The 15463-nt window shown below is 37.5% G+C and overlaps 1 protein-coding gene across 7 annotated transcripts in view; it reads left to right on the top strand.

The window, feature by feature from the left end:
- Positions 1-15463, top strand: part of cdc42bpb (CDC42 binding protein kinase beta (DMPK-like)) — a 204417-nt gene that overhangs the window by 127886 nt on the left and 61068 nt on the right. For all 7 annotated transcript variants that reach the window (XM_048537365.2, XM_048537364.2, XM_048537362.2 and 4 more), the window contains exons 7-12: positions 920-1120; positions 1568-1816; positions 3828-3907; positions 6535-6701; positions 8756-8875; positions 12730-12863. In XM_048537365.2, the coding sequence (XP_048393322.1) occupies positions 920-1120; positions 1568-1816; positions 3828-3907; positions 6535-6701; positions 8756-8875; positions 12730-12863 (951 nt within the window). The remainder of the gene's footprint in view (positions 1-919; positions 1121-1567; positions 1817-3827; positions 3908-6534; positions 6702-8755; positions 8876-12729; positions 12864-15463) is intronic.

Genomic DNA, 15463 nt, shown 5'->3' with positions numbered 1-15463 from the left:
CTTATAACCAATTTTTTGTCATATTTTTGTCATAATCTGTTTATTTCTTTCGGTGTCCGGTTGAAGTCATCTTAAAACCTAATTTGTTCTGTCTAGTTATAAACATAACTTCCTGTAACTGATATCTGCCAAACAGCAGTGTTAATAAGTTTCTCCTTTTTTCTAATTAAAAGCAGTAACTCTGGAGAAAGTAAGATGATTGAGATTTTAATTAAAAACAGAAAATGCTAGGGGTGGAAAGTGAGGTTTTGATAAGGTGACGTTTTAAATTGGGTGAAGGAGGGAGACAGATTCTGTAATCGTATCTTATTTTAGTTAGGTAATACTACTTCACAATTGCGCAAAATGTCACCACTCGAATCATTATGTCCAGCACCAGTGTACTGAATGCATTGCTGCAACAATCTGAAAGAACAATCTTAAAAGAAATTTTTAAGCCTCCTTCACCAGTGACTTCTAGAAGAAGAGCAAAGGGAGCATCATTTGTAGAAACTACCACCGCAACATTCCCCTCCAAGCTATTAGCCATCCTAACTAGGAAATATGTTGTTGTTCCAAGTTTTGGAATAACATCTACTAATGGTAGATGATATATGTGAAACCCATGAATCAAAGACATTCGAGAATGTGGTTTATGACATCCATCTTGAGGGTAATTAGTGGCTGATAACAAATTTGGTCTAGCTGACTGTACTCACAACCCTAGTGAAATCTCAAAGATTCTGCAGTAACAGCTAAGAGCCAATGCATTTCGTTTTATAATGTTTGAGAAAACTTTATACATCAGTTGTCTCTTTGTATGAAATGCCTGGATGTGCATCTTTAAACGAATAACATGTTGTTGTCTGTGTTTTGTTTTTTAGAGCAAAGTGTGCACCAATTATGTGGCTTCTGATGATTTCCTGTTTCTGTTGCTTAGGTACAATCTTCTGTGGCAGTTGGTACTCCTGACTACATCTCTCCAGAAATCTTGCAAGCAATGGAGGATGGAATGGGAAAGTATGGACCAGAATGCGATTGGTGGTCTCTTGGTGTATGCATGTATGAAATGCTTGTTGGCGAAACACCATTTTATGCAGAATCACTGGTAGAAACGTATGGGAAAATTATGAATCACCAAGTAAGAACCATTTTTTTTTAAAGGCAGGCATTTTTAAAATTGTGTGTAATTAATAAACTATTTGCGCAGAACCACAACATTCACAGTAGAAGAATGATTCTGCAATTTGACATTGGATCCTGCAGTGGATTATGATAAGCTTTTCAAATGGTTACAATATGTTTTAATTTAAATTCTGATTTGTAAAACGTTTAGCATGCCATTAGGGATTGCTCATTGGATCTTGTGATCTCATTCTGATTACATTCAGCTAGTTTTCTAATTTTGAAAAAGAAGTCCATACTCCAAGGAAAATATTAAACTTCGCATCTGAGCTAATTTCATTTTCAGGTGTTCTGTCAGTACGGATAGAACACATCATATTTTGTATTTGGAAAAGACTTTTACTAAGCTGTTTTTGCTTGGGTGTTATTGTCAATAACATCTATTCTGCATCTTGTTTGATAGGAACGATTCCAGTTTCCATCTCACATCACTGATGTGTCTGATGAAGCCAAGGATTTGATACAGCAATTAATCTGCAGTAGAGAACATCGCATTGGAAAAAATGGAATGGCAGATTTCAAAAAACATTCCTTTTTCAAAGGGATTGATTGGGATAACATCAGAAATATTGAAGCACCTTATATTCCTGAAGTCAGCAGTCCAACAGACACTTCAAACTTTGATGTAGATGATGATGTTCTCAAAAATCCAGTTAGTACTTTAATTTTAACCAATTGCTAAAATAGGTTCTGACATGTAACAGCCCAAAATAATTGTAGTTTAGCAGCTGTTCTTACCTTTTGTCTATAGATGGAACCTAGATTTGGTTCTTTACAGCACTTGTGTGTTATTTTGGAGAAATCCCTTTTTGTAACAGCATTTCTGCCCTCCTTCCTCTTACTTTCCAAATTTTGTTTTACTTGTAAAATTCAAACAGCAGGAAGAGTCTGGAAAGTTACAGATATAGCTGTGGCTAGATTTTTCATTTCATGATCTAGCCAAGCCTTGTCAAAATTCACTACAAACATTGTATGTTAATGTTGTTGTCAGGCTACATTATTATTAAAACCTGCCACCATCTGGAAGTATAGACTATTTTTATTACTAGACATCTGGTTTTTCGATTGGCTTTTCTCAAAAAATTTGTATTCAGCTGTAAAACACTTAATACACTCAGTTACTTAAAACGCGATCCAACTAATGGCATTTGAATAAGTGGAAACTCAAAAGTTTAGAATGATTACTGTAAAAGTTAAATATCTTGGTATAGCTATATAATTATTGTACATAGACCTAATGTTTACCTGAAATAATTTCTGCTTGCTTTTTTCAATTGGCCAAAAGTACAACTTTGAAACAAATTTGCACAGCATTAAACATTAATTTTAGAATAGGACTTACAAAATGAAGGTTACTTGAAAGGCCATTTTCATTTTAAAAGTACATTTTCCAGGTTTTTGATTATATCTCTAAGCTGCATAGTATAAATCTAAAGTAATATATGCAATATAGAATCATAGAATCCCTACAGAATGGAAACAGGCCATTCAGCTCAATAAGTCCACACCGACTCTCTGAAGAGCATCCCACCCAGACCCATTCCCCTAGCCCAGTATTTTCCATGCCTAACCTGCCTAACCTAAACATCCCTGGACACTGTGGCAGTTTAGTATGGTCAGTCCACCTACCCGACACATCTTTGGACTGTGGACGGAGACCGGAGCACACGGAGGAAACCCACGCAGACTCAGGAAGAACATGCAGACTCCACACAGCCAGTTGCCTGAGGGTGGAATCAAAGCCGGGTCCCTGACGCTGCAAGGCAGCAGTGCTAACCACCGAACCATCGTGCCGCCAAATTGAGCCTCCATGCCGCCCATGTGAAATCAACTGTACACGTACATCTTTGTCAATTTGTACAGCATATGTTTCTTTTTCTCTTATCCATTCCTCAGTCATGAGGTAGCATTAAAATTTTTACCCATGGAAGATCTCAATTTTAAATTTGTGTCAGTGATCTTGGAAGGAGGAATGGAAGCACTTCCAAGCACAGCCAGAAGTAATTGAACTGAAATACTGGGTTAGAGATCCACATTGTGTGGTCACTAGTAATAAAGCAAGATGTAGATCCGCTTCACTCTTTTCTACCTCAATCACCTTAATCCAATGAAATATTTCTTAAAATTTCCAAAGGAGATGGACCAGCAGTGGTTTTGTGTTTTCATGTTTTCAGTAATCGAAAATTCAGCCTTTCTTTTAAACCTGCCAATATAATGGGCCCAAATTCCTGTTTTTCCTTTTCTGCCAGAGAAGCATCTAATGAACAGGATTTTCAAATCTGATTTGTCTTGGGAGAGAATCTGTTCAGAACTTAAATGTAATTTGCTGGCTCGGCAAGTGAATCCTGATTGGCACTAGCTTTAAATTAGACCGGGGGTTACAAATCTTTGAGAATAAGGAGTATATTTAAATGGATCTAGCCAATTTTTGTTTTGCTGTAGCTGGAGTAATGTGACCAATCGATGCTTAAATTGACCCCAGAGTAAGTATGCTGCCCTGAAGAAGTACTCATACCATTGTAATGATTTTAATACTGGTAATATGTTTCTTTTATCTTTTTTATATTTTAATTGCACTTTTTTATAACCAGTGTTCAGACAACATTATTACAATTTATTGATTTAAAAATCTTCATTTTTCCTTGTGCTTTTCTTTATCTTAGGAGTTGGTGCCTCCAGCCACGCATACTGCTTTTTCTGGACTGCATCTGCCATTTGTAGGCTTCACATTTACCACCAGCAGGTAGAGCAATTCAAGCACTTAATTTTAATTCTGCTTCTATTTTGTTTAAGTGCATATAGTAAAGAAAATTTACTATTGTAACAGGTGGATCATATCTGTAATTACTAACCAGAAAACAACTCAAAGATCCTTGCTTTGTTCCCCATCTAAAATATCACCGTGTGCTCTTTAATTAAAACAGACCACACTTATTTAAAGTGTCCTAGTGTAAAATCTTGGAAGTCCCTAACAGCTCCATAGATTCACCATACTAAATGAATTTCACGAAGACAGCTCACCGTCACCCCCTCAGGTATATTTGTGATGTGCAATTAATACTGTCCCAGCCAGCAAAGTCCACATCTCCTGAATAATAAAAAAAAGCTGTGCAAATCATTGCACAGGCTTGATACTAACTTTAAATGGTACAAGCTGATGTTTTTGTTGGAAGGAATATTTTGTTTTCCTTGATTACTATGGATGAAATTAATTTTCTCTTGAACGAAACTGATCTTTTAATGATTCCAAATTGAGTATTGGAAGCATTTCTACTTTGTGGTCAGAATTGATGTGGGACCTATTTGTCCAAAATGGGACATGATTTATGAGCATGACTCTATCCTTCTGTGACATCCATGAAATATTTTGAGCTGAGATTACAAGACAAAAAAGATGTTTGGCGAGTTTGCTTTCATTGGTCAGAGCACTGAGTACAGGAGTGTGATGTCATGTTGCGGATGTCCAGCAAATTGGTGAGGCCGCTTTTTGAACACTGTGTGCAGTTCTGGTCGCCCTTCTATAGGATAGATGTTACTAAATTTGAGAGGGTGCAGGAAAATTTTACAAGGGTTTGAGTTATAGGGAGAGGCTGAATAGACTAGGACTTTTTAACCGTGGTCCTACGGAGGTTGAAGGGTGACTTCATAGAGGTTAAAATCATGACTGGCGTGGATAGGATGAATAAACAAGGTCTTTCATCCAGGGTAGAGGAGTCCAAAACTAGAGGGCATAGTTTGAGGTGAGAAAAGGAAAGAAAAATAGTTTAATGGAAATATTTATAAAGGACCTGAGAGGTAACTTTTTCACAGAAAGTGATGTGTGTATAGAACAGGTTACCAAAGGAAATGGTGGAGGTGGATGCAGATGTAACATTTAATAGGCATTTGGATGGGTGTATGAATAGAAACAGTTTAGAGGGATAGGGATCAAATGCTGGCCAGTTGGACTAGGTCAGTTTAGGATATCTGATCGGCATCGACAAGTTGGACCAAAGGATCTGATTCTATGCTGTATGACTGACTTTTAGAACTCTAGGTGCAGAAATCTTGTTGATTTCTTCTTAGCCCAAAGGTTCTGAAGACAATTGCAGATTTTCTTAAAAGCACAGCTGTGATCAGCTTATAACCACAGGACAGGGATCGAACCTGGGTCGTCATAATCCACTTGGTTCAGCTGTTCACTCACTTAATCTGTTAAATTGTGTGTGTCCTGTACAATTTAACACAAATTTAATTCCATAATATATTTAATCTTTGACTTAAAATTAGAACCAACCATATGGCTAAATTTAAAAAAGTCAGCTATATTCAACCCATCAATACATGCAATAATTTACAGGGCTGTTATTGTCAAATAAATGTAAAATGCATATTGTTGGATGCAATTGAGTATTTTTATCAGACTTAGCAGAAAGCTGCATAATAATTAAGTGATGTTGTTTTTAAATTTAAGTTCTCCAGGTCATTAGACTTGAAAATTGTCGATTTCACCACATGATCAGTATGGTGATATGACCAAACATGTTGACTTTGGCATGGCAAAAGCATTCTTTCTCTGAAAAGTCATTTGTTCAACCTCTATCCCAGAGATTTGAGCACGTAACCTAGGCTGCAGTTTAAGTGCAGCAATGAGTGAGTGATTTGCCTTTGGGAATTAAGTTTTTCATCGAATCATAGAATCCCTACAGTGTGGAAGCGGGCCATTCGGCCCATCCAGTCTGAAGCAAACCTCTGAAGAGCATCCCACCCATGCCTACCTCCTCACTGTATCCCTTTAACCCTGCATTTCGCATGGCTAATCCACCTAGCCTGCACTTCTTTGATAGTGAGAGGAAACTGGAGCATCCAGAGGAAACCCAGACAGACAAATTGCACACCAGTAGTTGTCTACGGGTAAAATTAAACCCTGCTCCCTAGCGTGGTGAGGCCGAGGTGCCAACCTCTGAGCCACTGTGCTACCTGAGATCTTCATTTGAGGCATTAACCATTGTTCTGTCTGCCTCCTTAGTTGTGTGTTTTTAAAAAAAGTCATTTTACACTATTCTAAAAAGAGTGGGAGCATTTGCAAAGTGTCTTGAGTAGCATGCATTCAGTAACTAGTATCAGTAAAATAGGTAATCTGGCAATTTATTTCACTGCTCTTTGTGGAATATTGAAGCACAAAAATCGCCTGGTAAGTTTCTTTACATGGCAACAGTGACTGCATTTCTGACTTAAAGACCCTTAGGACACTGAGTTTGGGAAAAGAATTTATTCACATGAGCTCCTGCGATTGCATGGCTACATTCATTGAATTAACAATTAATGCTTTATAAGCTAGCTATCTGATGTTTAGAATGCAGTAGCGAGTAATGTGATTTGCTGTTTCAGTCCTTTGTCAGACAGAGCTTCTTTGCGACAAGTTATGCGATCAGATTCAATTGATGGGGACACAGATGTACGACTAGACTTGGAAAACAGTTTGCAAATAGAAGCTTACGAGAGGCGAATCCGCAGACTTGAACAGGAAAAATTAGAACTTACCAGGAAACTGCAAGGTAATTCAAATAATGGGGAAATCCTGAAGAAGTGCACAGCAGATTAGTTGACATCTATGAAGGGAAAAGGAGACTTAGTGGTTTTGGGTATTCATCAGAATTCAAAACCAATGATAGATCTAAAAATAGAAAACTATAATAGACTAGAGGCAGAATATTTTGAGGCACTGAGTTATGTGGGCATTGATTAGATTCGATTAGATTCCCTACAGTGTGGAAACAGGCCCTTGGGCCCAACAAGTCCACATCGCCCCTTGATATATCCCACACACCCATGAATACTACGGGCAATTTAGCATGGCCAATCCACCTAGCCTGCATGTTTTTGGACTGGGGGAGGAAACCCACACAAACCGGGGAGAATGTGCAAACTCCGCACAGACAGTCGCCCAAGGCTGGAATCGAACCCAGTTCCCTGGTGCTGTGCGGCTGCAGTGCTAACCACTGAGCCACCGTGCCGCCCTAAATTGGTGAGAAAATTGGGAAATTGAGATTGGCGGTGAGGAGAGTGAGGAAAGAGTCCTTTTTTCCCAATTAAGTGCTGAATGGCTGACATGGTATTCTCCCTAGTGAGCAGCAAGAGGTCTATTTGCTTGCATTAGCATGCACCACTATCCTCATGACTGTCATCTCGCCTCATTGATTTGCATTTACCACTATCCCATCTATTGGATAGACTTGATGACAGTTCCAGATGTGAAAATTAGAGCGATAGCCTTGGGACTCACCTCACCATTTGCTTCTTTGGTTTCCACCAGCCATCAACATGTCATGGCATGATCAATTGGCAAGATCCCCCCCACCCTGTTCACCAGGAACCCCAAATGTCCATCAGAAAAGTGGAGTGCCAGTTTCCCTCTGTCTGACATGTGTGGGGCAAATGACACAAGCAGTGCATGGCTGGGTTTTAAAGATGGCACCAGCACCAGGAATCCTGGGATGACCTGGTAGTGGTGAGTGGGGGAATGTGACAAGTGGTGTGCTATACACTGGAAATGAAGCAACTTTGGGAAGATAGCATAAGAAAACTTGCTAGGGTTCACGAAGAAAGACCTTAATGAAAATTACCAGAAATGTCAATGAGCTGATTTTTGGTAAGATTCATCTCAGTCCAGTATTTAAATGAGGAAGTGGACAAACAGAAAAAGTTAGCAGGTACATTCATTTATCATATTTTGGCTTCTCTCAGGCATATCCAACTTTTTGCTGATTTATTTGTTTTACTTCTGTTCCTAGTAACTGACTTTGTTTTCGAACCCTGCTCTAAATTCTGTTCCCTAGCTACAACTCCAACTCTTACCTTAGTAACATCTATAATTAAGACAGTCTGTTTGCAACCTCAGTGTCACACTTGAACTTCTGACCTCATTTTTGTGCCATCACTAAAACTACCTATTTCTACCTCTATAGCATTGCCCAACTTTGCCCTTGTTTCAGCTCATCTGCTACTTTGACCTTTATTCATCACTTTTGCCTCGAATCTCAACTATTCTATCATAGGTGGTCTCTCATATTTTACCTTCTAAACACTTGAGGTATTCCAGAATTCTGCTTTAACTTCTACCGGGTCTCATTCCTCTATTTTCCTATTTTAGCTGTCCTGCATTGGCTTCTGGTCAAGCAATATCTTGTTTTCAAATCCCTCTGTGACTTCATGCTCCCGATCCTTAGATCCAAAACCACTAAGTTTCCTTTTCCCTTCCCAACCCACCCAAGTTATTTGCACTCTAATTCTGGTTTCATGTGCCACCCTGGTTTTAATGGCTCCTTCATTGGTAACAATGTATTCAGTTGTCAAGGTTCCAAACACCACCCCAATTATCTATCTCACTTTCCTCTAAGACATGCCTTTAAACCTTTCTCTTGGACTAAGCTTTGACTAGTCATCTAATGTAATATGACTCAGTCCGTACATTGCTTTATAATGATCTTGTGAAGTACCTTGGAACACTTAATTGTTCAAGTACTATAAAATTTGAACGTTTTGTTGTACTGATTTGCAGGTCTCCTTCATTTATCATTCTTAAGTTAAGCTTAACATACTTTTGCTTTAGAATCCACTCAGGCAGCACAGTCACTTCATAGTTCAGCACGTGGAATGGGAACTATCAGCAGAGATAAGGAAATCAAGAAGTTAAATGAGGAAATGGACAAACTGAGAAAAAAGTTAGCAGGTACATTCATTTATCATATTTTGACTTCTGTCTGTCATATTGAACATTTTTCGTAGGTTTATTCGTTATACCTCTCTTCCTAGTAAAGGTGGTTTTGTTTAACCTATCAGGTTTCACAATATAAACTGACGTTTTCCACAATCAGTTCTGTGGAAAGGCCACCGGACCCAAAACGTTAACTCTGTTTTCTCCTTCACAGATGCTGTCAGACCTGCTGAGCTTTTCCAGCAACTTTATTTTTGTTCCTGATTTACAGCACCTGCAGTTCTTTCAATTTTTATTTGGTTTCACAATATGTTTCTTCATTGATGGAGGATAGTAGTGACCTGCAAGTTATTCGTTATTGCTTTTCTAGTCCTTGATCATCAACATGGTTTTCAACATTGCTGGTTCTCTTGAAAAATTGCAGTTCTCCTGATCTTTCGTCTCAGCCACTTCCATAAGTCATCCATCATTACCTTGACCCTCTCAAAGGTTTTCAATTAGGTACTGGCAATTCTAAGCAAATTATTATGTAGCCTCCCCTAGAGGAGGGCTGCCAGTTCTGGTTGGACATGTTCTTGGAGTGTCTTGGTAGTTGCCTTTACTCTGTTGTAATACCATTAGATCTGAAGGGAGGGAGGAACTCAAACATTGCAATCACTGGAGAAGTGAGACTGAATAAGTTGTTAGAACTGGGGGCTGTTAGGTAGTCAGGTTCTGATGGATTTTATCTGACAGTCTTAAAAGAAGTAGCAAGTGATTCATTGGTTTTAACATTCTGGAACTCCCTTGATTTGGCTTGATGGATAGTAAATGTAAATTTGGGGGTGGTGGGGAGGTGGAAACAAGTAGTGGAGAAACTGTCACAGGAAATTATTAGACACTATAATGAAAGAAGTTGCAGTAGGGAAATTGTTAACAATGAGGATAATCAGGCAGAGGCAATGTTGTATTGTGAACGGGAGAATGTGTTTAACAAATTTATTGGAGTTCTTTGAGGAGGTAGCACATTTTGTGCATAAAGGAGAACTAGAGGAAATATTGTACTTAGATTTGCACAGGGCATTTGATAAGATATCGCTTCAAAGATTATTACAGAAAATAAAAGCTGTGTAGGGATTAATACATTGGCATAGAAGATTGGCTGGCTCATGTGAAGCAGAGATTAGGCATAAATGAGTCCTTTTTCTCATTGGCAATATACAACAAATGGTGGCAAGGAATTTGTGCTGGGAACTCAACTGTTTACAGTTTATATCAATAACATTGTTAGTACTTTTGCTGAGGATGTGAAGATGGGTGGGAAAGTAAGTTGAGAGCATGCAAGGAAGCTAAGAAAATTAATAGAGCTGGGATTTGACAAAATGGGAGTATACTGTGGTTTAAAAATTGATAGTCCATATTAGCAAGGAAAAATGTAATACAGAAGAGTGAGAGATTGCAGACCTCTGAAATGCAGACGGTTTTGGTAGGAATCATAAAAGGCTAGTATGCAGATACAGCAAATAATTTATAAAGCTAATTGCGAGGGGCATTGATTACTGAAGTGGAGAGCAATGCTGCAATTTTTTATGGCATTGTTGAAGCCACACTTGGAATACTGTGGTACTTATTTAAGGAAGGATTAATTAAGAAAGCAGTTCAGAGAAAGTTTACCAGACTAATATGTAGAATGAATGGATTGTCCTGTGAGGAAGTGTTTGAACAGGCTAGGCTTGTACCACCTCTAGTTTAGCTTAGGAAAGGTGATATGATAGATGCATATAAGATTGAGGGATCTTCACAGGATTTATGTGGAGAGGTTGGTATCTCTTATGGGAAAATCTAGAAATAAGGATCTCTGTTTAAAAATCAGGAGTAGCCCATTTAAAACAGGTAATTTTAGTTTTGGTCTTGGGGTGTCTGTCTGTCTGTCGAACTGTTCCTTGAAAAGTAGTAGAAAGAGAGTATTTGATTATTTTTAAGGCAGTGGTGGATAGATTCTTGTTAAGAATATGAAAGGACATCTGGGGAGGGTTGGAATATAGATATGAAGTTAAAATCCGATCAGCTGTCATATTTTTAAATGGCAAAGGTTTAACGGGGACAATATGGCTTACTCCTGCTACATGTTTATATGTTGTACCTGGTTAATATGTATTTGCATCTCGTATTCCCATTGGATCTCAAATTTTGCATTTATAGAAATAACTGCTTTCTGGGTAACAAGTATGTATTTTGTTTTGAAAATGATTAATGTTGTTAATCCTATGAATAAACAACCAGTACCAGAGGACAAAAGATATTTTACTATGAATTGAAGCTAGTATATTTTACTTGATTGATTTGCAATGAAATAAAGATCATGTGACATGATTCTATATTTTGAGATATTCCTTGTAACCAACAAGCTAAACTCAACTCAGTCTAAACAGAGATAACAAAGTGTGGAGTTGTATGAACACAGCAGGCCAAGCAGCATCTTAGGAGCACAAAAGCTGACCTTTCGGGTTTTCTGATGAAGGGCCTAGGCCTGAAACGTAAACTTTTGTGCTCCTAAGATGCTACTTGGCCTGCTGTGCTCATCCAGCTCCACACTTAGTTATCTCGGATTCTTTAGCATCTGCAGTTTCCATTATCTCTCAGTCTAAACAGAGACAGCTAATGCAGCAAACTATAGATAAAACATTCCTCAGCCACTTCTTAATATAACCAAACAGTTCTCATTAACTAGAGCTTGACTTACCATTGCTTGGAAGCTTGAAATATGCTCAGATCAGTAATCACATGTTTTATTAGTAGTTAAAAATTATCAAAAAGATCTTTAACTAGATGAATATAGCTTACTTGTGAACTGGTAGTGAAGTATGTCCTTCAGAGAATAAGCCTATTCACATCATAGACATTGTTTAATTGTTAATGTTTGTTGGATAATATATAATGGCCATGTTTTAAACTGCTTTCTTTAATTCATAGTGAAATGGAGTAGTCGAGATTCGGCATGTGATCTCATTCAAAGTCTGCATAGAGACAATTCTGTGTTCTGTGCTTTTTACCACTGCCTTTGATCGCCTGTATTGTCCCACGTGATATCCAAAGCCTAATAAATCCATCATTTCAAAAGTCTGCTTACTAATTCCCATTCTATTCCTTATCCTTACTCTGAGAGGAACATCAGTGTATCCAAGACCTTCTGGAATGAACGTAGTCTATATTTTAGATTAAGTTTCTGAATTATTTGAAATTCAAGAAGTTGCTTTTGGATGTTTTGTCAGTTATATGTCCCCAGATGAGTACTTCAAAGTGCTGGTGCATTAAAGATGCTTAAAACGTATTTGAGCATTCTCCACATTTGGATCATGGTTCATTGAGTTATCCCTTTGACATCCAGTTTTATAGGAGAATCACATGTGTTATTTGGCTCTTTGAGCACTATTGTTTGTATGTGCACTCCTTTTTCATTCACTGGTCTCTGAATTTATCTGTAACTGTATAAAAAACAAAATAGCACTGAGATGCGCTTCATTAAAGTTCATAGGATTCTGCGGTGGTGCTTTTTGTTTAAACATAATCAGTATTTTGAAGTTGCATCCATCCTGGTAAACTCTGGTACAGCAATAACATTGATTCTTTGGGGTTGAAATCACAGTATTATGATATAAATAAGGTAATTGTTTGAAAGAAACTATTTGTTGCTTATAAAAATGCTTTTCTATTTATGTTCCATATTTTGGGAGTGAAAGATGTTAATTTGTCATATGTTCTTATGAAAGTTTTAAGATGACATAAGCAGACAAAAATGTTCCAAAAGACTTAAATGCTGTTTTAACTGCCAATCTAAATGCAAATTATAGTTGAGGATGGTTCCATTTTCTTTTTATACCTCATTTTAGAATCTGATCGGTTAGAACATCAACTTGAAAATGCAGTGTCTCTCCGCCAAGATTTTGAGGAAAGTACAAACAAAGTAAAAGCACTAGAAAAACAGGTTAAAGCACTTAAACAAGAAAAGGAAGAAAATCACAAGGTACACAATTAAATTTTGATTATTACAAACAAATCTTAGTTGGCATTGATTAACAGGGGCTATTATTATCTGAAGTGTCTTGTAAAATCATTATTGGTGTATCAATATCTCAATAAGGACAGTCATGAAAGCAACATTAGTGATGTTTTAAAATAGTCCCATAATCCAACAGAAACAGTGCAAATCCCTAAAACATCATTTTTAAATAAAGTTATTTGCAATATGCAGCTAGTTAATTAGCATGGATTAGTAAAAGACATAATCTTCAAATCTAAAGCCTTATATCATGCCATTGCTTAATGTCTTTGCTGGTTCCTGGAAAATACATTATACAAAACAATCTGAGGCTTATTAATGTTTCTCAAGGCGTCTGCTTCCCACTGTATCTACTTAAGGAGGTATATATGAAGTACATGGGAATGTTTAGTTTTATGCAACATGTAACCGCAGGAGAACAATGCATATGATGTGTTCTGATTGGAAGCCATCATTTACGCAAAATAACATCGTCTGGCACAATGCTAAACTAGGCTGTCTTATTTGCTTTTGAAGATAATAGTGAAACATGTACTTAATCCATGTTTTTAGATCACAAATTTAGCATTCAAGGTATGGATAAGTATCATGGAGAGAAACTGCAATCACACTGCATAATTTTGATTGTGGACTGAAATGGGAAAAATACTCTGTTTTAAAAGTCAAGGACTGCTGCAGTTTTTAAAAACAGGTTACCAACACTCATTGTCACTGCTATTTATTGCAGAAGATACTTTAGATAAACCCAGGGGTATTAATGAAGGTAAATTCAGCTGGCAGCATGTAGCTAATTGGTTTGTGAAATGGTGACCAGTTTTCAATGGCAAAGGTCTCTGCTTGCTGACATCTTTGGTTGTCATGTAGCTGAACACCTTTTGGGTGTGAATATTTCATCAGAAACTATCAGACTTCTGAAGAGAATAGAGGAGTTGTTTTCTATGCAGATTTCTGAAAAAGCTGAAGCATAAAAAATTTGTATTTACTTCCATGCCCCCCCCCCCCCCCCCCCCCCCGCCATCAGATTCTGTAAGCTGTGGTTTTTCACCAATAAATTAGAGACTTTAGAGACTTTAAGTATGAACCAGCCACCTTGTGCCTCCTGTAGAGAAGTGGAAGTACCTTGAGAGAAAATTTCCAGGAGCAGCAAGTCCTGAAAACCTAATGGATCTGCTCAGCAAACTCTGTGGCCAGAGACTGCTGACCTGCCTAGCTCCGTCTTGCCCTCAACCCATTATACCCTGTGTTTTAATGTTTTATTGTACGTGTGCAGCGGGGAGTTTATAAGGAGGTCAGTTTATTTAAGCTAGTGGAGTTATATGTCACCAGGTTACAGTTGTTGTTTACCTGCAGCTAGAATCTGTTTTTGTTACAAGTCGTAGTCTTTTTAAATGGAGAAAGCTGGTCTGTGTTTTCTGTCAACCTGAGCGTAAAAGACAGCTAAACTGGGGATTTTGCATATTTTCATAAAATGTTTAACTTCTGTGATGACATGGGGAATAACAGGGACATATTGCCAGCATACTATCGCAGGGAAGCAGAAAACTTTGCAATGTGAAAGCATTGAAGTATTGGCCAGTTAATCTGAAATATGTAGTACGGCAAATGCCAATTTCTCTTTCTAAGGACATGAAAACAGGATACTTGGAAGAACTGTATCAAGGATAGGCAGAATCAATGCAACTTTTATAAAAGATAAAATATTTGACAACTTTAGTAGTTTTTTTAAATGATTTAATTAGTAATATAGATAAAGGGAAACCGTGAGACTGACTCTTGTGTTTTCAGAAGGCATTTGATAAGTTAGCAAACCATATGTGAGAAAACATGAGGGCTGATGGGATTGAGGATATGTTAGAATGGATTAAGGATTGGTTAATGAACAGAAAATGGTAGGAATAAATCTGCTTAATACTCAGTATGAACATCAAAAGTAGTGGGTTATCACAGGCATCAGTACTGGGGCGTTGTTCAAATCATTGATATAAATTGGCCAAGGAAACCAAGATCAATATATCCAAGTCCATTGACAATACGGAGATCGGGAATTTAAGCTGTGACCAGGATATAAAAGGTATGAGATAGAGAAAGCTCCAGTGTTAGATCAAGAAGCTAGCAGATGGACTGTAAGTGGAAAATTCTGAAGGATGAAAAATGATTTCATTAGTATGTATAAAATTACTTGGAGGGCTTGATAGGTTATAGAGAGGTTGTTTTAATTCCCTTGGCTGTTGAGTGTAGAAATTGAGATTGTTGCCTCAGCATGAGGTGGAATATTTAAGATTTTGCGGGTTTCTTTACTCAGATGGTGAATCTTTGCAATTCTCTTCTCCATTCAGAATATTCTACACTTGAGCTCCAAGGAAATCAAGGTTTTAGCAGAAAGATATAAAATTTAAATTATGAGCCTGTTGAATGGCAGAGCAGGGCCTAATTCCTGCTTATATAATGTATCATCTTGTCTATGTAAATGTTGTTATTACCAGGTTAGTTAGGTTTTCATTTTGTTTTTAACTGTATTTTTAATAAATCTGCATGGTGTGGTTAGAAGTATTGTGATCTCGTTG

The sequence above is a fragment of the Stegostoma tigrinum genome, chromosome 10, assembly GCF_030684315.1.
Source record: "Stegostoma tigrinum isolate sSteTig4 chromosome 10, sSteTig4.hap1, whole genome shotgun sequence".
NCBI classification, from domain to species: domain Eukaryota; kingdom Metazoa; phylum Chordata; class Chondrichthyes; order Orectolobiformes; family Stegostomatidae; genus Stegostoma; species Stegostoma tigrinum.
The sequence above is the reverse complement of the archived record's forward strand: the minus strand, read 5'-3'. Positions and strand labels throughout refer to the sequence as shown.